The following is a 22490-nucleotide window of genomic DNA, read 5'->3' as shown; positions in this document are numbered from 1 at the left end:
CCTCAGGTGGTAAAGGAAAAGTAGATTTCATTGAACATAGTAAAGATAGTTTACCTCAGTTTAAAAAGGAAGCCCATGAGGAGCAAGAGAAGTAAGAAAACTCAAGAGTTTTCACTGTAATAAAGTAGGCCATGCGAAGTCACAGTGTTGGTGATTTAAAAAGCACTAAGAAGATGGATATAGGAAAACGGGATAAGTCAGTATCATTGAACTGGTAAAGAGGCTCCCAGTGGAAGCTAAAGAGCTGCAAAAGAATATACAGCCTGGTCAGAGGTTAGCTAATAAGAGAGTACCAGATCTCTTTTAAGAATTTGCCTGTGTTGGTAAGGTTTACTCATGTGTATCAGGAGGAGTAAGTAAAGAAATTAAAATTTTAATAGATAAGAGAGCAAGCCAATCTTGATGGTAAGAGATGAGGAGATATGTAATTTGGAAGGAGTATTGCCAGAGAAGGTGTTATATGTGGAATTCATGACAGTGGTGAATAAAATCAGGGTTGCCCCTTGGTCCAAAATTAAACCAGTAGAGATTTCTGGCAGGGCTAGAGGCCACATAACAGAGATCAGGAAGAGGGAGGTCATGAAGGCATTGGAAAACGAGAATGAGAATTTACGGTTCAGGCGTTACTTCAGCAGGAACAACAGAATGGTGATATCAAGGTGTGGAACTGGATAAACAGAGTAGGCCAAGCAGCATCTTAGGAGCAGGAAGGCTGGCGTTTCGAGCCTAGACCCTTCATTAGAAATGGGGGAGGGGAAGAGAGTTCTGAAATAAATGGGGAGAGAAGGGGATGCAGATTGAAGTTGGATAGAGGAGAAGATAGGTGGTAGAAGATAGGCAGTTTCAAGGGCAAAGAGATTACAAGAGAGTTGCAGTGGGAGAGAGATTCCCTGAGGTGGGTCCGGAGGGAGGAGGGTAACTTCTTCAGGTTAGGTATCCTTAGAAGAGGCTTCACAGTGGGGTTAATATTGTATCAGAGATAACAGGAACTGCAGATGCTGGAGAATCCGAGATAACAAGGTATGGAGCTGGATGAACACAGCAGGCCAAACAGCATCTTAGGAGCAGGAAGGTTGATGGTTTCGGGCCTAGACCCTTCATCAGAAATGGGGGAGGGGAAGAGGGTTCTGAAATAAATAGGGAGAGAGAGGGATGCCGATCGAAGATGGATAGAGAAGATAGGTGGAGAGGAGCTTCAGGACATGGTCGGGCAGTTTCAAGACCAAAGAGATTACAAGAGAGTTGCAGTGGGAGAAAGGTCCCCTGAAAGTGGTGGTGGGTGAAGGGATCTGGTGCGGGTTAAGCATCAGGCTTTACGAGATTAAGGATGGTCGAATGTGGGAGGCGTGAACGGAGTATCTTTGGAAATAAATACTTCTGCAATCGTACGTATACATTTGTTAAAGCGTGCTCTCCCAGGTATTTCTCCCTCGTGCTTCTGAAAGTATGCTACTTCAAAGCGAATGGTTGCAATCAATGTAATAAAATGTGAGGCTGGACGAACACAGCAGGCCAAGCAGCATCTCAGGATGCCCCTCATCCTCCCCTCGGTTACAATCAATAGCCGGTTCAGTTTCTGCCCCCACTCCACAGTGGATCATCGGTTGGAAGCACACAAATCCCTGGCTGTGCCACAAGGATGATCTCCACGCTGGGATTGAATATCTGTTGCGGATGGGCCGGGAGGATGTCGGCGTGGTTAATTATCTATGCCATCGTTGCGCTTGAGGGGTCCGGTATGCCTGGAGGTAAATCATTAACTGATCTGTCAGAGAGGAGTCGAGTGATCCTGGGCTCGGAGCTCGGCCTGCGGGCGATGCTGGTCACGGAGCAGAGAGAGCTGCAGTGAAGGAGCGAAGGTGGGAAGCAGCGGCTCTCGGCTCAGCCTGCGCGGACCGAGCCCAGCGATGCCTGCTCTCGCTCCGGAACACATCGTGACACAGGGGGCCGAAGAAGGGCAACCGGCCCAACCCGGCAAGGACTCGCAAGTGCCCGAGTGTTTCATGGCCATGCCTCAGGATCTGATGAAAAGTTTCTCTCACACGAAACGGGTCGGGAATTACCTGGTGGGTAAAATGATCAACAAAGGCTCCTTTGCCAAGGTGATGGAAGGACTGCATGTTCCAACAGGGGAAAAGGTAAGGACCAACCGGGGGGCTGTACATTGGCTTCTGGGTCAATAGGTGACAACCCCGAAAAAGTATCTGTTCGAGATGTTTTGTTTTTAATTCATTGTCCGGTGAAAATTGCCCAAATAAAAAGCAGGTTAAAATAAGAAAAAAAATCGAATCCAACATAGGAGAATAAAATAAATGAGCCCGGATGAACAGTGCTTTGTTGTATACTTGAGGTCTGAGGTGAAGCTGATCCACACTGTTGGAGTTTATCAGTGCTTATTATACTCAATCCCATTCAACTCAATTTCATGTACGCGTTTGCTTTCCTCACGCTATTCTGCCTCTTCTCTCCAATTAGACTGAAGTATTAGCTCAGAACCAACTGCAGTTGGGACACTGAATGATTGTGTCTCTGTTCTAATCCAGTCCACCTCAGTGAGCCAGTTACTGTCTGAAAATGCATGCATCAGGCTCTTTAACTGTTCTGTGTCTTTCCCGTGTCCTCCTTCCTGCTTAACAACAGACACCATATTCCCATTCGCAAAGGGTTTGTTTTCCCTTCTTAAACTGTCGCTTCAGTTTGTTAAAGCCATGCTATGCCTGTTTGATTCCTCACATCGTCCCCTCCATGTACAGCTTCCTACATGAGGAGCCAGATCTTCTGATGTCTGGAGGTCATTGAAAATTAAAGGCATGGCCCTCAGGTTCAGTCAGGAAGGCCTCACAGAAGTCCCAACACAATGATCTCTGTGGGAATTTTCTGGGAAGTTTGAACTTCTGAAGGACAATTCCCCTTTTCCCCAGGGGCCTCATAGTCAGAGTCAGAGATTTAAGAAACATCTGACATACTAACCAGGATTTTTACCCGGGAACTGTTAGGCCAATAAATCATACTCCTCACTAACCATGCAACTAGCCAAAAACAATCAGTTTGATGCCGTAGACACCCTCTCCCCCTCACCCAACCAGTCTTGACTATTCCCTGACTCCACCTCACACTTTCCACATAGCACCCTGTCCATTCACCTCAGCCACCAACCCACCATAGTACTCTGCCCATTCATTCATTCTCCAACTCACCCATTGACTAACCTTCGTTCTTTCACCCATTCATTAACTTTCACACTGGACATTTAAACTTATCTAATGGAGCTACTGCGGTTAAAAAGGAGTATTTTTTCATTCTTCCCCCACTACCCCACCCCACCATACTATTTTCACCATTTTCCTACAATGGTGCTCTTTGTGGAAAAGTTTGATCTGAAGAAGCTAGTTATGGTGCAAATAATGATATGGGCCACAGAGCTTTGGATGACGTCAACTTTACAGAAGCTCAAATGTAGAAGTCCAACAGGAGTCTGTTATGATCATCAAATATAAAGGTAATAATTAGGAATGAGCATTTCAGCAGCAGATGAGGTGAAATGGGGCAAAGTCAGGTAATGTTACAGAGCTGGAAGTAGGCAGTTGTGGTACGAGTGCCGTACCTGGTTTGAAATTCATCTTGCGATTAAAAATAATACCACAGTTGCAAAAAGTCGGGTTTCCTCTTGGACATTTCCTCAGGAGAAGAATGCTGTAAATAACAATGAAATGTGGTTTGGAATTGGGACCAAACACAAGTGTTCGGTTTTCCCAGAGCTACTCATCTAATAATGCATGTCAGATAAGCAGTCTGATAGTTCAACACCATGGGAGGAGTTGAAGGAAATGGTAGTGAGCAAGAGATGAGCATTGCCAACATAAATGTAAAATCTAATATTACCCTTTCAGTTAATGTAACAATAAATAGGAAGGGCTCAGAACAAATTCTTGGATCCTATCAGGGCAGGTATGGCAAAATAAGTGATTGATGGTGATTTTCTGGTTACTTTTAAATAGATAAGAGTGGACACAAGTGAGTGCAGCTTCAGAGATGTTGGAGGAGGAATGTGCAGTCAATCATGTTAAAGGATGCAGACAGGTCGGGAATGATGTGCAAGGCATATTAAGTTTATCACTGTCACATGGAACGTCATTTGCTACTTTGAAAAGAGACATTTTGGGTTTATGTCAGGAGCAGAAACCTTAGCGGAGAAATTATACTATGGAGTTCTGGGAAAGATAGGCTTGGATTTGAGAGGCACCAACACATTCAAAGACTTTTGAGAGGAAATTGAGGTCAGAGCTGGGATAGTAATTTACAAGGATGGTGCAGTCAAGGGCTTTTTTCTGACAATGGTCTAATGAAGACAGAGAGGACAGTATCTGAAGATAAGAGAAATGAAGTGGAAAATTTTTGAGAGGGATTTTCCATGTTTAGCTTTTGGCATCTGAAGACGCAGTCACCAGTAGTGAAGAGATAGAATTTGCACTGTTCAAGTGATCAGATTTAGAGCACAGTCTTCCTTATTATTCATTCATAGTATGTGCGCATCACTGGCTAGGCAAACATTTATTGCCCATTCCTAATAACTGTGGAGAGGGTGATGGTGAGTTGTCTTCTTGAACCTATACACCCTGTGATGTGTAAGTGTACCACATTGATATGAAGATGGAAATTTCAGGACTTGGACCCTGTGGCCGTGATATAATGGCAAAATCATTCCAAGTCAGGATGACATGCTGCTCAAAGGGAAATTTGCAGCTGGTGATTTTTCCACACAGATTCTTCCTTATTGTCTGGTAGTAGAAGTTGCAGGTTTAGGAGAAGGAGTGCTGTGGAAGGAGCAAGGATGAGTTGTATCAGTGCATCTTTTAGATGGTGCACACTGCTGCCACTCTGTATTGGAGGTGAAGAGAGTGAATGTTGAAAGGGAATGATCATCAGCCTGCTTTGCCTGGACAGTGTCAAGCTTTTTCCGTGTTATTGTATTAATGCTGATCTGGGCAATTTGGGAGTATTTCATTCCACTCCTGACTTGTGCCCTGAGTATGGTGGGTGGGATTTGAGAAGTCAGAGGCTGAGATCCTAGCCTCTCACCTTGTTGCCACAGTATTTGCTGGTCCAATTCAGTTTCTGATCAATAGTAAGCTCCAGGATATTAATAATGGAGGGAATTTGAGACTTAAGAGAGTGAACTTTGAAAAATATCAGTTGCCATAAAGACCAGGAGGGAAGTTGCATGGCCGTCAGTTTATTGAGAGTAAGATCAAGGAAACAGAAAAGGTGAAAAAGACGTGCGGGAAGATCAGAGGGAAGCTAGGGATAGTTGAGAGTAAGGGTATGGATTTGAGCCAGTAGGCTGCTACTCTGGTACTTGGGATCAGCCCTCGCAGGGACTTGCAGACCATGCCTCTTGTCTTCTTGTCCTCTCTCACTCTATCCATTGGGAATATGAAGTGTGTGCATTCCTTGTGTAGAATCTCCTCGTTATAGCAAATGAACTGCAATGTGTCCCTGGTGAAACCTGCTTGAAACTGGAATGAACCTGTGGTAGAACGGTCACTGTCCAAGGTGACCTTGGCAGTGATAAGCAGCACAGTCCATGGGCTCCACCTGGAGCTGTAATGCTCCATGACCACCTCCCTGGCATCGCTGAGCAACTATCTAAAGAGCCTTTGTGGTTTGGCCTCCTGCGCAGTGCTTTCCTCCTTCCTCTACTTGCAGTCACTTCTGCTCTCTCTTGCTTTCTTCCCTGTTCCTCTATCCTCAGCCCTGAAGAAAGACCTACCAGACTTCATGTGGACAGAATAAAACACTTTACAAAGTGGGTATAATGTGTCTTGCACCAAAGTAAAGTGATTTCCTAAAAGTCGTAATTAATTTACTCAAGGCAGAAATTAAAACTCAAAGAAGACACAGAAGTCACCCAGCAAGCTAAGAGGACAAACCAGTAACTGGCCTGTTTGAAGGAGATAAGCCCTTTATACAGAGCTCTTACAGGGCCCTTGTTGATGGATGGGGACTTGATTTGCAATGACCAGATGAATCAAAGCTCCAGGGTCAACCAATTTCACAATAGGGACTTACAACAAGAATGGAGCCCAAATTAAATGTTATAATGGGATTTTAAAATACCTCTAGCATGGTACCTGGACACTTATACTGAGAAGCAGGATCCAACAAGATGGAAGGTTGACATTTGGTAAGGAATATAAACACACACAGGTCACCACCATACTGACTGAACCCTTAGACATCTGTTTGATAGCCTTGGAATAGCTCAAGGCAGAGCAATCACACTGCTGGCCAATATCTATATGTGTTCATTAACTTAATTTGCTTTATTTACCAGGTAGCCATCAAAGTGATTGACAAGAAAAAAGCAAAGCAGGACACTTACGTGCGGAAGAATATGAAAAGGGAGCCCCGCATCCACCAAATGATCAAGCATCCAAACGTTGTTCAGTTATTTGAAACCCTGGAGACAGAGAACTCCTACTACATGGCTATGGAGTTATGCCAGGGAGGAGACCTGATGGATAGAATTTGTGAAAAGAAGAAGCTGGAAGAAAAAGAAGTGAGAAAATACACCAGGCAGATCTTGTCAGCGGTGGAACATCTCCATCGTCACACGATAGTACACAGGTAGAACCGGAATCATAGCCTGCCCATTGGCAGAGTCAGATACTGCTCCTCATGCATCTGTTATCGCGGTTATCTATCCTGTCTCAGTTGTGGAGCTACTTAACACAAACTTTATACACCAAACAGTTTATTGATTCTGTCCTGCTGTGCATGCGTATTTTAAATGGTTATAAGATGGCCCTTTTGAATTTCAGGCATTGCTACGAACAGTGCAGAATTAGAAAATAATCCTCAAGTACTAATATAGGACACCCATAGTAAGCTGTCAATGGAATTTATTTCTGAGCAAAGCACGTAAACAGCGAGAATGAAACATTTACTTAATTTAGATGGATATATATGGTGCTAATTCAGTTGTTAGATAGTGTTCTTTTCCATCAAGGGAAGATTTTGTCTCTGCAGTTTGCACATCCAAAGTGTAAACTTTTAAAATTAAATAGTTTGCACAAAAGCATAAACTAGAAAAGGAGCTGATAGGTTCAGAAAGCTAACACAAAAAATAAAATGCAGACAACTCAGATTGACATTGATTTTAAACCTTTGACATGCAAAAAAAATGCTTTGGCTAAAGTACAAATTTAACTTATAAATGTATCATTCAGATGAGATATTAAACTGAGGCCTCTCCGAGGCCCTTAAGTAAGGTAGATTTAAAAGATTCCAAGCACAGTTTTGAAGACTAACTAAGGGAATTTTCCTGACCAATATTTGTCTCTCGGACCACAACATTAGAAACACAGATTATCAAGCTATTATCACATTGTTGGTGGCGGCACATTGGCCTCCACAAGTTAGCTGTCACATGAATTGCTGTTGACATCTTCACAAAATTACAACACATTGAGGAATCAGAGCAGTTACTTTATAAATTTTCCAGCATTTTGTAAAATTGCAATGAAACTTCGCACTTTTCTCATCTAAAGTGAGGTATTTATTTACTGATTGCTCTGCATTTGACACATGAAGATAAATTATTTTTCATTGTATTTTGCTACACACAATCTTATGATGGGAAAACATTGATGTCAACTCCAAAGAAAAACAAAATGCTTTGAAGTAAATAAAAATGCTCTTGGCAATAGGGAGATGCTAGTCTATATTATTCATACTTTACGGTGCCAAATGAGCGAAAAGCATTTTATTTGAGCACTGGGATGGTCTCTGGCTCATAAACACAGGCTTTAGGACTCTAAGTATGCTAATGGTGGACCAAATGCTGGTTAAAGTGGCTTGCTTCCTAATCTATCAGAATTTTTCAGAGGTCTCCAAGCCACTAACTAAAAGTAAAAGTAAAATATTTGCTTGCATACAAAAGGAACAGTAGCACTTCCCAACACCACATTCCACAGGAGCCTTGATTGACACACGCCCCATCTCATCTCACCCCACCCAATACTAGCACCCTGTAATCGAAACCATTTTTTTGGATTTTTAAGATCAATATCTGAAACTGTTTTTCCTTATTGTACAAGCCACCTATTATTGCTCAGTCTGAAGATGTGTTCAAAAATGAACCCAAATTAAGTTCTACCCAAATAAATGTCTTCCAAATGTCCTCCCTCAGCTCATGAACCAACATTTGTTGTATCTCTGAGAGGGCAAATGAGGGCATGGCATCATGGAGAATTCAAACCTTTTAGTACAACATGATGCATTCTGCTAATATCAAACACATTTACGTTTCAATGGTAACTTCTTCAACTGAAAAGGGAAGTGACATTTAGGTTTTTAACAGATCAGCTAAGACTGGAATGCACTGTCTGGGAGGATGGTCAAAGCTGGTAACTTCATAAATTTTAAAATAAGTATTTGGATAAGCTCTTCAAATGTCACAACATTCAAGGCTACGAGCCAAGTGATGGACAGTGGGACTAGTATAGATTTCGAGTATTTTCTATTGGTGCAGATTCAATGGGCCAAAGGGCCTCTTCTGTACTGTATGATTTTATGAATCAAATCACCCTTCCACATCTTTGAACAGCTATGTTTATTACTGCCTGTGATTGGCAGTAAGCTGAGCGGAACAAGTGTTGTGATGGATAATTACCCAATTAACATTAACATGTGCTTGATTGTAGGTGTTGCAGTTTGAATAATGTTGATACTGTAAAGCTTTATTCAGTGTGTTGAGATGTAGTGGCAGAGGGCAGTTTATTTGTTATCAATCATGAAGATCAGAGTCTGTTGACATTGAGTGTGGGTCCTAAAACAAGTCAATAAAGAAAGATGGCAGTTGGTTCTGTTTGTCTAATGTTGACCAATCACAAAGGACAGTGACTAAATCAATCATCACAATTTATCATATAGTGGAAATCAGTCATGAATGTTTTCTCATTCCATACGAACAATAGATGTCCGGGAAGTCAGATTTACGGCAGTTGGCAAATGTCGCTTCAATCCTGGCACTCTCAAAACTGAACAACATAATGTCAATTGCAGATAATCAGGCTAGAGCAGTAAGCTGTCTGAAGGCAATGTGATTAACAAAGGTACTGTCAAAACTGATTGTTTGTGAATAGGACCTGTTCAAGTATCACATAACAGACATATTCAGAAAGAGAAGCAGGCAGCAGGCAGTTAACATGGTGATCATGTCTCTGGACAATTCATCCAGAGGTTCAGGCTGATGCTGTGTGGACTCGGTTTCAAAATCCCACCTCACTAGCTGGTGGATTTCAGTTCAATTAACATATTTGGAATTAATATCAGTAATGATTACCATGAAACATTGTCAACTATCATTAAATCCCATCGTGTTCATTCCCTAATGTCCTTCAGGGAAGAAATTTTACTGTCCTTACTTGATCTTGCCTCTAGACCCACAGTCATGGACTGACTGTCAACTGCTGTCTGAAATGACCGAGGGAGCTAACCAGTTCAAAGGAGATTAAGAGTGGGCAAAAAGTACTGGCCTTGTCAACAATGGCCATTTCCTGTGAAAGAATAAAGAAAAAAAAGCAGAAGCTGACAGTATTAAAGGGATGTGAAGACTTGAGGACATTATTGGCTGAAAGAGATGAGAGGCAAAGATGAGTGGTGAACAAATATTTTCATTACAGAAGGAAGTTTAGGATGGGGGAGGCAATTCTCCAGTTGTCAGTATGAGAATGATTGCTTTAAACAATGACTTAAATGTGGAAAGACGGCATTCAATTTCAAACTTTATGGATGATCCAAAAACTGGCAACATAGAAGTCATAACCAGGATACTATCTGACTTCAAGGGACACAGATAGATTGATTAACTGGACAGATGTGTGGCAAATGTAAATCAATGCGCTGAGTGTGAAGTGATGTACTTTGGGAGGAGCAAAATTTAAAATTTGTAGAACCTGAATGCTCCTGTTTTGAGGAGATGCAAAAACTTGGGGATACTTGCGCACAAATCCTTGGAGATGACAGGACAAGTTGATACGGCAGTTGAGAAAGCTAACGGGATACTTTACCTTGTAAACAAGGACATTGAATACATATACAAAAAAGTCATAAACATACACCACGACTGGTCAGCTGGAATATTGTCTTCAATTCTGGGCACTACACTTCAGGATGGTTTTCAAAACCTCAGAAAGGGTGGTTCAACAGGGTGATACAATGGGTAAAGAATTTCAGTTGTATGCAGAGATTGAAGAAACTGGGATTGTTCTCCATAGACAAGAGGAGATTAATGGATACCTTATAGAGATATTTAAAACTAGGAAGAATTCAAATCACACAAGAAGGGAGAAAATGTTTCCTTCAACAAGTGGGTCTATAATCAAAAACCATGGATTTAACGTGATTGGCTCTAGGATAGAAATGAAGAGAAATGTTTTCACACAGAGCATCTGTAATGGACTTATTATCAAGGGAATTGAGAAACATCTGCCTTGCAGCTGTTAAAGAGCTGGAACAGGCCACCTTTTATATTATAAGATTATGTGATTCTAGCCACATAATCATACAGCTCAAAGTCTTGAACATCCAACAATGTCATCAAGTAGGAATCTCTTTTTTTTTAATTAGCAGAATCATATTGTTTTACCTATGATCACACCACTTCACGTAACTTAAATACTCAAGTTTATCTTAACATTTTTTTTGCATCCGACATTATTGAAGGACTGTAATTGTCCTTGATAGAAATACAGAATTTTAGAATTTTAAAGCTTACCATGGTAGACTGTGAGGATTGATTTGTTGAGTGCATAGCTTAATTTATAGCCAGTACTCAAAAAATGACTTAGAAATTTGTTGAATGTTACAAAAAGAATTTATAGGTTCATCAGTATCTTTGAGATAAGAGAGGATGCTTTCTCACACCAATCCTCCTGCTCATATTTCTTAAACATGACTCCAGTTCATATGACAGAGGTAATTCTTGTTGTATTTTGAAGTGACCCTACAAGCCATTTATTTCACTATCAATTTCTCCAGGCAACTACAAATGGTTATTCATTGGATTTATGAGCTAAATTATTCAAACATGTAGGCTTGGCAGTGTTGGTGTAGCTAACCTGATGATACTTCCCCTGCACTGGTACAGGTATTTTGCCACAGATTCCTCGCAGCTATAAGTAAAATTCACACTGATCTCAGATATGGTAAATGGTAGAGTAGTGGTAGAAATTTTCTGTGTATGGAATTTGGATTGCGTATCAATAAATAAGCCAAGGCTACTTGTCAGAAAGAAGATGGTCTTGGGATGAGGCTTCAAAAGTTAGTTTTCCCTCTGGCTAAACATGAGCTTCACCAGTCTACAAATGCAGCGTTTTTCAGTTCTGCTACTCCACCTGGATATTCCTATCCTGTCTCCTTCTGAATCTCTGTCTACACAGCAGTGTCGTCAGGAGCAGTTTCTGCTATGCCCTCTTCTGGTTCCTCCACAAAGGGTGGGCGGGTGCGGTGGCTTTAGGGTGGTTCATTGCCTGAGATGTACCCAGACTGCTTCAGAAAGCTAACAGGAAAATTCAGAAAAGTGAATCATATTCTGAGCCTAAAAAGGACAGAGAGATTCCAAATGATCACAGCTTGACACACTAGGATTGTAAACTCATGGGGTTTAGATTCCTTCTTTGTAAATCAGAGGAATAAAGAGAGAAAAATTCTAAAGAGCAAAGAGCAGTTGTTCAAACAACCTCAGTTAAAATGTAAAATAAATTTCAAATGGAATATCTACATTTATATCAATTGTTTCCTGTTGTTTTCTCAAGGGATCTCAAAATTGAAAACTTCCTCCTCGATGAAAATAACAACATCAAAATTGTCGGTAAGTGTAATAAAAATAAATAAATAATTAGAAACTAATCATACAAAATGTGTGCTTGAAAGACGTTGTTAAACTTGAAAGAGTGCAGAAATAATTTACAAGGATGTTGACGGGGTTGGAGGGTTTGAACTAAAGGGAGAGTGACATAAAATGGATGTTGACCCCCGCCTCTGTGAACACAAACTAAAGCACCCAAAAAGGAGCACCCCACCCTATAATCTGTAAAAGGAGTGTGATAAGTGGTGTAACCTGCCTTTAAGTAACTTCCAGTAGTTAAATAAAACAAATCCCTACACACACTTTACAATCAACAAGTTACAATTTTTTAAAACTCTAACAGTGAACAGATTAATGAAATTATTAACAAAGAATAAGTCCCTTCTAACTACTAACTTTTCCCAAATAAAACCAGGTTCGAAGTAATCTGTTCCAATAAATATAAATGCCACTTATATAAAACAAAAAAATTAGTCTTTCAAAACTACAGTCAGATTACTTGTCTACTGGAATGCTCTGTGCCTTCTCTACCAAATGTTCTGTCAGGAACAGCTTCTCAGGCCGACTCTTCTGTCAGGAATATTAACCAGTTGTGCTATTGGTACATTTGATTTAGGTGGAGCATTCTCTAACACTTAGAGAAGACTGTGAGAGCCAGCAATTCTGTCTTGAGAACTGAGAGCTGTTAACTGTAGCAGATGGCAGTTCGTTCTCCTGTCTTTGCCCAGCTGCCCTTTCTTTTATATCCTTGATGCCATATCAATATTTCATACAATAGGATTGGCCCTATTTTATCAAAATGGTCAGATTTAAATTTAATTGGTTTTTGGTATCAAACTGTCTGGCTCAAATTGATTTGCTAAATACAAAACCTTATTTTCTTGGTAAAACTGCAGCTTGTCCTGCCAACTGTATGGCTTTTGATACAAATTTTTCAATTTGAGTGCTCTCTGTGTGCTTGCAAACCCACAAACTGTTGCCCACAGATGTATTTTTGTCCCCCTAAAGCATAGAAAAAGCATATCACCTTTTTTAAAGGGATCACGCACTACTTTTCCCCTTAACATTTTACTTACACCAAATTCTAACTTCCTGCCTCCCAATCCATAAATACTCCACCCAACTTCACAACAGAGAGGCTGAATAGGCTGAGGCTATTTTCCCTAGAGCGTCAGGGGCTAAGGGGTGATGTAATAGAGGTTTATAAAATCATATGGGCCATGGATAGGGTGACTAGCCAAGGTCTTTTTACCCAGTGTACGGAGTCCAAAATTAAAGGGCATAGATTTAAGGTGAGAGAGGAAAAATTTCAAAGGGACCTAAGGGACAATATATTCATACAGAGGGTGGTGTCTGTATAGAATGAACGGTCAGAAGAAGTGGTGGAGGCTGATACGATTACAACACTTAAAAAGCATCTGGATGAGAACATGAATAGGAAGGGTTTAGAGGGATATGGGCAAAATGCTGGCAAATGGGATTGCATTAATTTTGAATATCTGGCCTTCATGGACAAGTTGGACCAAAGGGTCTGTTTCCATGCTGTATAATTCAATGATTCCATGATTCTAGTTAGAAATCACCTGTTCACTCTTTATAATGTTGTTGCAGCCACATTAATATGTTCGAATAAGGATTCAATCCAAAGACAATTATAAACAATTCTGGCATTAAACATGCATTATCATCTTGGCCATCCACTGAGTACCACATCCAATTGGTTTTAATAAAAACAATAATCAGGAGAGGTATTCAACCCTTGCTAGTTCACAACAGGCTGAGTACAAACTATATGAAATCAGCCTGTGCTTGGAAAACTCAGAATATTGTGTCCAACAATAGATGTAATTGGGCAGGACTTTGTGAACTATTCCAAGCGTGCCCAAAAGTCACACCAACATACAATTTGAAATTATTAGCTGGGTTTGCAATGTGGCTCATTTATGCTTTGGTAGAAGCTGCATATTCTCATATGCAGGGATCAGGTCCTCTGCAGTGAAGTGAAATTTGTGCTTTTTCAAACAAAAAAAAATTGGGTGACATTATTCTCTGGTGCACACTCCAATGCATTGACCTGATTAGTCAAGGTAAAATGTTGCCATAGTCCTATCCTGTCATTAGAGTTGACTAATGGTGGTTTAATCCAAGGATCACCATTCCTCTGCCAAGGGAGAAGAGGAGAGTCCTTCCTCAGTCAGTGTAGGAGTTGTACTCCAGCACCCATTGAATCTTTGTATTGCAGGCCAGAATACTGAGCTCACCGATCCCCAGTAAGAGTTCACAGGCCAGTCAATACCCTGTTTAATATGCAATATAAATTGTTATTCCCTTTAAAACTTGGTAGTCAATTTGGTAGAGTATCTGAACACGCTGAAAAGATCTGGCAGCATTTCTCTTTTATTAGCAACAGTCAAATTCTGTACTGTATTACCAGCAGCAAATTGAAGTTTGTTCCAAAGCTGGTGATAATGGGTAAAATTCCTTTATAATAATACTTTATTGGCCTTTATTGCATGGTGAATACAGTGTAAAAATTGGGATGTATTTCTTAAACCATGTGGTACTTTGGTGACAGCATCCCCGTAAGTATGATGTATTGAATTAGTGTCCTTCCTTAACAAAGACTAATCTTGAATTGGTAGGTGCATTAGTGAAGGTGCATTAGGTTAATTCCCAGGTTGAAGGGGCTGCCTAATGAGGACAGGTTGAACAGGTTCGGCCATAATCATACATGCAGTTTATAAAAATTGGAATGTTCTTATTAACATATAGAGGATTCTGAAAAGGCTTGACAGAATAGATACTCAGAAAGATATTTCTCCTCATGATGGAATTGAAAACGTGGGACACTGTTTAGAAACAAAGTGTCTCCCAGTTATTACACAAAAGAGAACCTTCTTTTCTCAAAGAATCGATAATATTTGGACTTCTCAACCTCTGGGGAGCAGCGGAGGCTGTGAATATATACAAGCTGAGTTACTTTTTTTTATCTATAAGGGAGTTAAAGATTATAGGGGACAGCCAGATGGGAAAGTGTATTGAATCCCATAAATAGATCAGTTCTTGTATTATTGAATGGCAGACTAAGTTTTGGGCTACTTCTGCTTTGCTTCTTATGTTTCTTTTGTCATTTAATCAAATGAATGGAAGTCTAAACCCTGTTCATGTGCCATTCAGGGATGTACTGTAGTTGCTAAAATAAAAGACTACTCGTGCTCATTTACTCTTTTCAATTTCCCATCTAAACGAAGGCCTTGTCTAATGTAAATTAGAGAGTGGAACACATTGCTTGCAATGATTGACACGGGTAGATGCCTGGCACCTGTAGGACTGAACTTCAGCAAAAATCTTCAAATGTTTAAGATGAAGGGGGATAAAAATGTTTGTGAGGTAATGAATGAAGAATAAGGTCTGTACTTGAGCACCTATTGAAGTCTTAGCTAACTTGTTTTGCATTCATTGCCTGTTTTGTTTATTTCTCAATGTAGATTTTGGACTGAGTAACACCTTGAAGAGTGACAGCCAGGAGTTGTTGAATACACAGTGTGGGAGTCCTGCCTATGCTGCTCCAGAGCTCCTTGCTCATCAGAAATATGGTCCCAAGGTGGATGTCTGGTCAATGTAAGGATTGTATCAGGAGCAACAGATAAAAATTAAATTTATATTGCACTGAGATGTCTATATACATCCTTTTTGCAATTAATGCAATTTAGTATACCTTGTCTGAAAATCTTGTACTGATTTATGGAATTGGATTTTCAATAGTGTTGAGAATCAAAAATGGGTGTGAGTTTTAGGTTCCAAATGCCAGTAGACAGCTATTTACAATCTTTAATGATCCAGTCAATAAAAGACAAGGAGTCCTCTCATTGTCCAGTCAAAGCCATTGGGCAAACCCGTAACGCTAGGGCTAATGGGAAGTTCTCCAGTTCAATGATTGGCAAACCCTTTGGGGGTGGAAGCTGCTGACTTGAACAAAGGGTCTACAAGGATAAAGGCATTTGTCCCTGTAGCTCTGAAAATCTTTTATCTTTTCAAATAATTAGCCGTTGCCTTTTGAAAGCCACAGTTGACTTTGTCTCCATCACACTCACAAGCTGTGAAAATGTTTATTTTTCCATTTCTCCTCTGGGTCTTTTGTCAGTCACCTTGAAGTAGTGCACTCTGGTGTTCGACCTTTCCACCATTAGGCACAATATATCTCTACCTACTTTGACCAGAGCTCACATGAACCACATCTATCAAATCTCTTCTCAACCTTCTCAAACATTCTCCACTTCACAAAAGACTCATAAATATTTCCTACATACTCACCAATGCCTTCCTAAACAGTGGCTCTCGGATTTGGACATACCAGTGGTTTATAAAAGTTCATGAGAATGTCAGAGATAACAAGGTGTAGAACTGGATGAAAACAGCAGGGCAAGCAGCATCAGAGGAGCAGGAAAGTTGATGTTTCAGGCCTAGCCCCTTCTTCCGACGAAGGGTCTACACCTGAAAACATCAGCTTTTCTTCTTCTATGATGCTGCTTGGCCTGTTGTGTCCATCCAGCTCTACGCCTTGTTATCTCAGATTCTCCAGCATCTGCAGTTCCTACTATCTCTATTCATGAGAATGTTCTTGCTTTTCTACCCTATACCCTTCTGCAGTCGCAAATCCTGATTCAATCCAGCCAATCTATGTGATCTTCAAATTGATATCTTATCTACTCATTGTTCACCATACTTCCAAGCTGCATGTTATCTGTAAATATGTAAATTCTTTCCACCAGTTCCTCAAATGCTGAAGCATGTCCAAAAGCAATAAGACCTAAACAACATCCAGGATTGGGCTCATAAAAGGCAGAGAACTTTTACACCATACAATCTCAGGCAATAAACACCTCAACAAGAAGGAATCCAACCATCACTCCTTGACATTTACTGACGTTGCTATTGTTGAATCCCCCATTAACAACATCCTGGGGGTGACCATTGATCAGAAACAGAGCTGGAATTGCCACATAAATACTGTGGCTATAAGAGAAGGTCAAAAGCAAGGAATTCTGAAGTCAGTAACTCCCCTCCTGACTATTCTAAGCCTGTCCACCATTCACGAGGCTTAAGTCAGGTGTGGAATGGCATGAATATAAAATGCTGCAGATGCAAAAAATCTGAATTAAAAACAGAAAGTGCTGCAGGAACTGAGCAGGTCTGGCATCATCGGTGGAGAGAGAAACAGAATTTGTGCTTCAAGGCTGATATGACCATTCTTCCACTGGCCTGACACCTCTAACAATACCCATGTTATAAAGCAGAGGTTGACACTCACTTTACAATCAACAAATAACAATTTATCTTATCAAACTCTGACAGGGAACAAATTAACTCAACTATTAACAAATCAAATAAACCCTACCTAACTACTAACTATTCCCGAATAAAATGGGATTCTAATGGTATGCTGTTCCAAAAAAGAGGTAAAGAGATAAACTTATATAAAATAAAAAAAATAGAATTTAGTCTCTCAAAATTACAGCCAAGTCACATGTCTTCCAGGATGTTCTGTGCCTTCTCTGTTAAATGTGGTATCAGGAAAACGTTCTCCATCGATCCTTCTGACAGGAATATTGACTAGTTGTGCCATAGGTACCTTTGTTCTTTAGATGGTGCTTTCTGTGAAACTCAGAAAAGACCTTGAGAAGCAACAATTCTGTCTTGAGAGCTGAAAGCTGTTAACTCTGGCAAATGGCAGTTAGTTCTCCTGTCTTTGTTCAAATGTGCTCTTCTTGTATATCCTTGATAACATATCAATTTCTTACAACAGCATTGGTCTTATGTGGTCAAAACCATCAGATTTAAATTTAATTTTTTTTTGTTATCTAAGTGCCAGATTCAAATTGATTATCTAAATTCAAAAATTATTGCCTTGGTAAAAAACTGCAGCTTGGTCTGCTAACTGTATGGCCTTTGGATACAAATTTTTCAATTTGTTTTCTTTCTGTATACTTGCAAACTTCCAAGCTGTTGCTCACAGACATCCATCGGCATTGAAAAAGCACATTATCTATTAAAGGGACCACACATTGCTTTTCTCCCTAGCATTTTGCAAACACCATATTCTAACTTCCTGCCTTCTAATCCACAAGTACTCCCCAACTTCGCAACACTTCCCCCCCTTCAATAGAAAAAGAACCATCATTATGAAAAGATGGCTTCATTTTTTTCATTTTTTCTTTTAAAACCTTTCCTTCATTATGAGATCCATATCTAGTTAACCTGGAGTTACATATTTTGTATTAATTCTATATGTTGAACATTACCGTTTCTATCTTAAATAAATATTTTCTCTTTTAAACTTATAATCAAGCATCTGCAATAATATTTTCACAACTCACAACATGTACAATCTGTAAATTAAATGCTTATAACATAAGATTCCAACGGAATAATCCGGTGCTGTTGTCCTTAAATCTTTTCAGAAATATCAAAGCATCGTGATCAGTATATACAGTTGTCTCTGACGTATTGTTTACAACATAAACATTAAAATATTTTAAGGCCATTACCAAACTCAATAATGCTTTTTCATTGGTTGAATAATGTTTTAACGAAGATCTGTAGTTCGGGTTGTGGTTGGAGTTGTTAGTTGGTTCGCTGAGCTGACCGGTTTTCATGCAAACATTTTGTTCCCCCTCTAGGTGACATTATCAGTACTGTGTAGCCTCCGTTGAAACACTGTTGTTCTGTCCTGCTCTGAATTTATATGGGCCGGTCTGTCATGGTGGCCAGTCTTGTTTCTGGTTTTGTACTGTAGTGGTATGTAGATGGGGTCTATTTCAACATGCCTGTCTATTGCACCAATGGTTGAAAACCAGGCCTTCAAGAATTCTCATGCTCTTCTTTGTCTTGCTTGTCCTAGTACTGTAACTTTGTCCCAGTCAAACTGATGTGCTTCTATATTGAAGTGAGTTGAAATGAGGGAGAGTTAGTTGTGCTGTTTTGCTGCAAATTGGTGTTCAGGTCTCCCAGTGGTGAGTTTCCTGCCCATCTGTCCTATGTAGTGTTTCTCACAGTTGCTGTATGGTATTTTATATCTCACATTTGTCCTGCTCATTGTGGGGATGGGATCCCTCGTCTTTGAGAGTATCTTGCAAAGTGTGGCTGCTGGTATGTGAGCTATATTATTCCAAGAGGTTTTGGGAGTCTTGTAGTCAGTTCTGATGTATGTCTAACATAGGGTGTGGTGTCCAGTGTGGTTGGGGTATACAGTGTCTTCTTCATGTTGTTTGTTAGCCAGACATTGGTGGACGAAGCTGGTAGGATAATCATTGTTTGCAAAGATTCTGTATAGGTGTTCATCTACATTTTTGCACAGCTCCAGGGTGTTGCAGTGAGTTATCGCTCATTTAAGCAGAGTCTTGACACAGCTGTGTTTATGGACACTGGGGTGGCTACTGTTGTAATTCATGATTTGGTTTGTGTCTGTAGCCTTTCTGTATACGCTGGTAAGGAATTCCCCGTTGTTCATTTGCTCCACCATTACATCTAGAAATGGGAGTTGATTGTTGTTCTCTTCTTCCCTGGTGAACTGAATTACAACAGTAACCACCCCAGTGTCTGTAAACAGAGCTGTGTCGAGACTGTCTAAATGAACGATAACTCACTGCAACAGCCCGGAGCTACACAAAAACAAAGAGGAACACGTATACAGAGATTTTGCAAACAATAATTATCCCTACAGCTTTGTCCGCCAATGCCAGGCAAACAAACAACAACAAGAAGACACAGTACGCCCCAACACACTGGCCACCCTACCCTCTGTTAGAAACACATCAGAACTGACTACAAGACTCCTACGACCTCTTGCAATGAGGATAGCATATAAACCAACAGCCACACTTAGCCAATTAGTGTACCTACAATAAGAAGGACAAATGTGATAAATAAAATACCATGCAGCAACTGTGAGAAACACTACATAGGATGGATGGGCAGGAAACTCACCACCATGATACACAAACACCAACTCACAACAAAATGGCACTACCAACTCTCCCTCGTTTCAATACACTCCAACATAGAAGTTTGACTGGGACAAAGTTACATTACTAGGACACGCAAGACAAAGACAAGCACAAGAATTCCTGGAGGCCTGGTTTTCAGCCACCGACGCAATTAACAAACATGTTGAAAAAGATCCTATCGACGCACCACTAGGGCACAAAACCACAAACAAGGCTGCCCACCATGGCAGACTCAGACCATATAAATTCAGAGCAGAACAGAACAACAGCTTCAACGGAGGCTACACAGCACTGATGATGTCACCTAGAAGGGAGACAAAATTGCATGAAAACCAGTCAGCTTGGCAAACCAACCAATAATTCATTGGTTGAATTTTTTTCCAGTAGATTGTGAGTGTTTTTGAAAAATAATCAATTGACCTTTCAATTCCAAAATCACCTCCGGTAACAGCACAGCACTAACGCCTGCATCGCTTGCATTGCTGTTGACTTTAAAGGGTTTCAGAATATTTAGCGTGGCTAAAACTGGTGCAGTGGTTAATGCTGCTTTTAAATTCGCAAATGCCTCCTGGCATTGGTCTATCCCCCGGAATTTGATCTTTTTTAACAAATCTGTCAACAGTGCCAGTACGCCAGCAAAGTTTGGGGCAAATTTCCTGTAGAACTCACTCAATCCTAAAGACCATAGAAGTTCTTTCTTTTAGGATGGTCTTGGAAATTCCTTAATTGCTTTTGTCTTTTGTTCTTCAGTGTCATCTGTCCGTATCCAATGTTGTGCCCTAAAAACGTCACTTCACCCTTTGAAAATTCTATTTTTGCCATGTTTATGACCAACTTTGCCTTCTATAGCATCTCAAAGAGCTTAGTGAACTTTCCATGAATGACTAAAGATCACTAAGTCATCAATGTAAATGACACAATTAGTCAATGCTGCAACAAGTCTGTTCATAAGCCTTTGGAAAGTAGTTGGTGCAATCCAAGGGGCATTATCTTAAATTGATATGACCCATTTGGGGGTATAAAAGCTGAAAGTCTTCTGCTTTCTCCGAAACCAGTAATCGTGAAGTAAGTCCAACTTTGTAATGTAAATGGCTTATCCTACTTTTTCCACATAGTCTTCTGGCTTTGGAATTAGGTATGAGTCAGATTTGGGTCGTGGCATTTTCCTTCCAATAATCAATGCAGAATCATTGAGTACCATCAGGTTTGGGAACCAACACGATTGGCAAACTCCACTCACTTTGACTCGGCAAGATGATGTCTTTTTGGAGCATCGCTTCCACTTTCTTCTGAAACTGCGCTGCTTTGAGAGGATCAAGCTTGTAGGGGCGTTGTTTTATCAGAACAGCATTCTCTATGTCAACTTCATGCGCTATAGTGTTAGTCCTCCCCATCCTATTTGTTCATATGTCCTCATAGCACTGTAACAAGTCTTTCAATTCCGTTCTCTGTTCCTGGTACGCATAGCTCACTACCCTATCCCATTACGTAATGGACTTCCTCATTATTCAATTTATTCTGAGGCACATCAAAATCCAAATCATGTGGATTTGATTCCTCACTCTGAGTGGCAGTCACTGGTACCTGTGTCTCCAGTTCTCTTTCCCTGTCATAGTGAGGTTTCAGCATGTTCACATGATATACCTGATCATTTTTTTCCCTATCTGGCATCTTTACCAGATAATTCACCTGAATTTAGCTTCATATCAATCTGATAGGTACCACTATAACTTACTTTGAGGGGATATGCTACCACTGGTGACAGCACCAGTACTTTATCCCCACATGTAAATGTATGAATTTTAGATTTCTTATCTGCTTCTTGCTTCATTATGTGCTGTGCCAACTTCAAATGTTGTCTAACTAATTCACCTGCTCTGTTTAATCTTTCTCTCACCTCAGATACATAATCCAACTGTGGGACCTCTGATTTCAGATCTATCAACTTTTCCTTAATTAATTTTAAAAGGCCCTTTTAGTTTGTGTCGTAATATCAATTCAAGTGTAGTAACCTGAGTCAATTCATGTGGAGCACCTCTAATAGCTAATAATATAAACGGGATATCTTTATCTCAGTCATTTAGATAAACCCTCAGCAATGTCTTTAAGGCCTGATGCCACCTTTCCAATGCTCCCTGGGATTCAGCATGTTACACACTTGATTTAAAATGTTTGATGCCTAAACTATTCAATGCCTCCTTAAATAGTTTGGCAATGAAATTGGACCCTTGGTCTGGCTGAATTTCCCTGGGTAGCCCATAATGGATAAATAAAGTAAGCAACTCCTCCACAACCTTTTTTGCCTTCACATTCCATAATAGAATTGCATCAGGAAACCTGGTAAATACATTAAATACTGGTTTCCACTTTCGGTTTTAGGGAGGGGACCTACACAACCAATCATAACCTGTGTGAAAGGCTCTTCAAATGTGTCAAAATTAGCATCAAAGACATTGGTTTTATTACTGCCTGTGGCTTTCCTACTATTCGACATGTACAACAGATATGGCAAAATTCAACACATCTTTGTGCAATCCTGGCCAATAGAAATGCTTCTGTCCCTTAACCTGGATCTTCCTCACGGTTTGATGACCACCTACAGGTAATTCATG

General features: G+C 40.3%; 1 protein-coding gene across 3 annotated transcripts in view; it reads left to right on the top strand.

Moving 5' to 3' along the window:
* The first annotated feature begins 1734 nt into the window (after positions 1-1734).
* The window catches only part of LOC125452263 (hormonally up-regulated neu tumor-associated kinase homolog A), a 43263-nt gene continuing 22507 nt past the window's right edge, over positions 1735-22490 (top strand). For all 3 annotated transcript variants that reach the window (XM_048530453.2, XM_048530452.2, XM_048530451.2), the window contains exons 1-4: positions 1735-2138; positions 6335-6627; positions 11820-11875; positions 15361-15493. In XM_048530453.2, the coding sequence (XP_048386410.1) occupies positions 1908-2138; positions 6335-6627; positions 11820-11875; positions 15361-15493 (713 nt within the window). In that variant the 5' untranslated portion in view covers positions 1735-1907. The remainder of the gene's footprint in view (positions 2139-6334; positions 6628-11819; positions 11876-15360; positions 15494-22490) is intronic.

The sequence above is a fragment of the Stegostoma tigrinum genome, chromosome 4 (assembly GCF_030684315.1).
Source record: "Stegostoma tigrinum isolate sSteTig4 chromosome 4, sSteTig4.hap1, whole genome shotgun sequence".
NCBI classification, from domain to species: Eukaryota; Metazoa; Chordata; class Chondrichthyes; order Orectolobiformes; family Stegostomatidae; genus Stegostoma; species Stegostoma tigrinum.
This window is presented reverse-complemented; position numbering and strand designations above follow the sequence as displayed.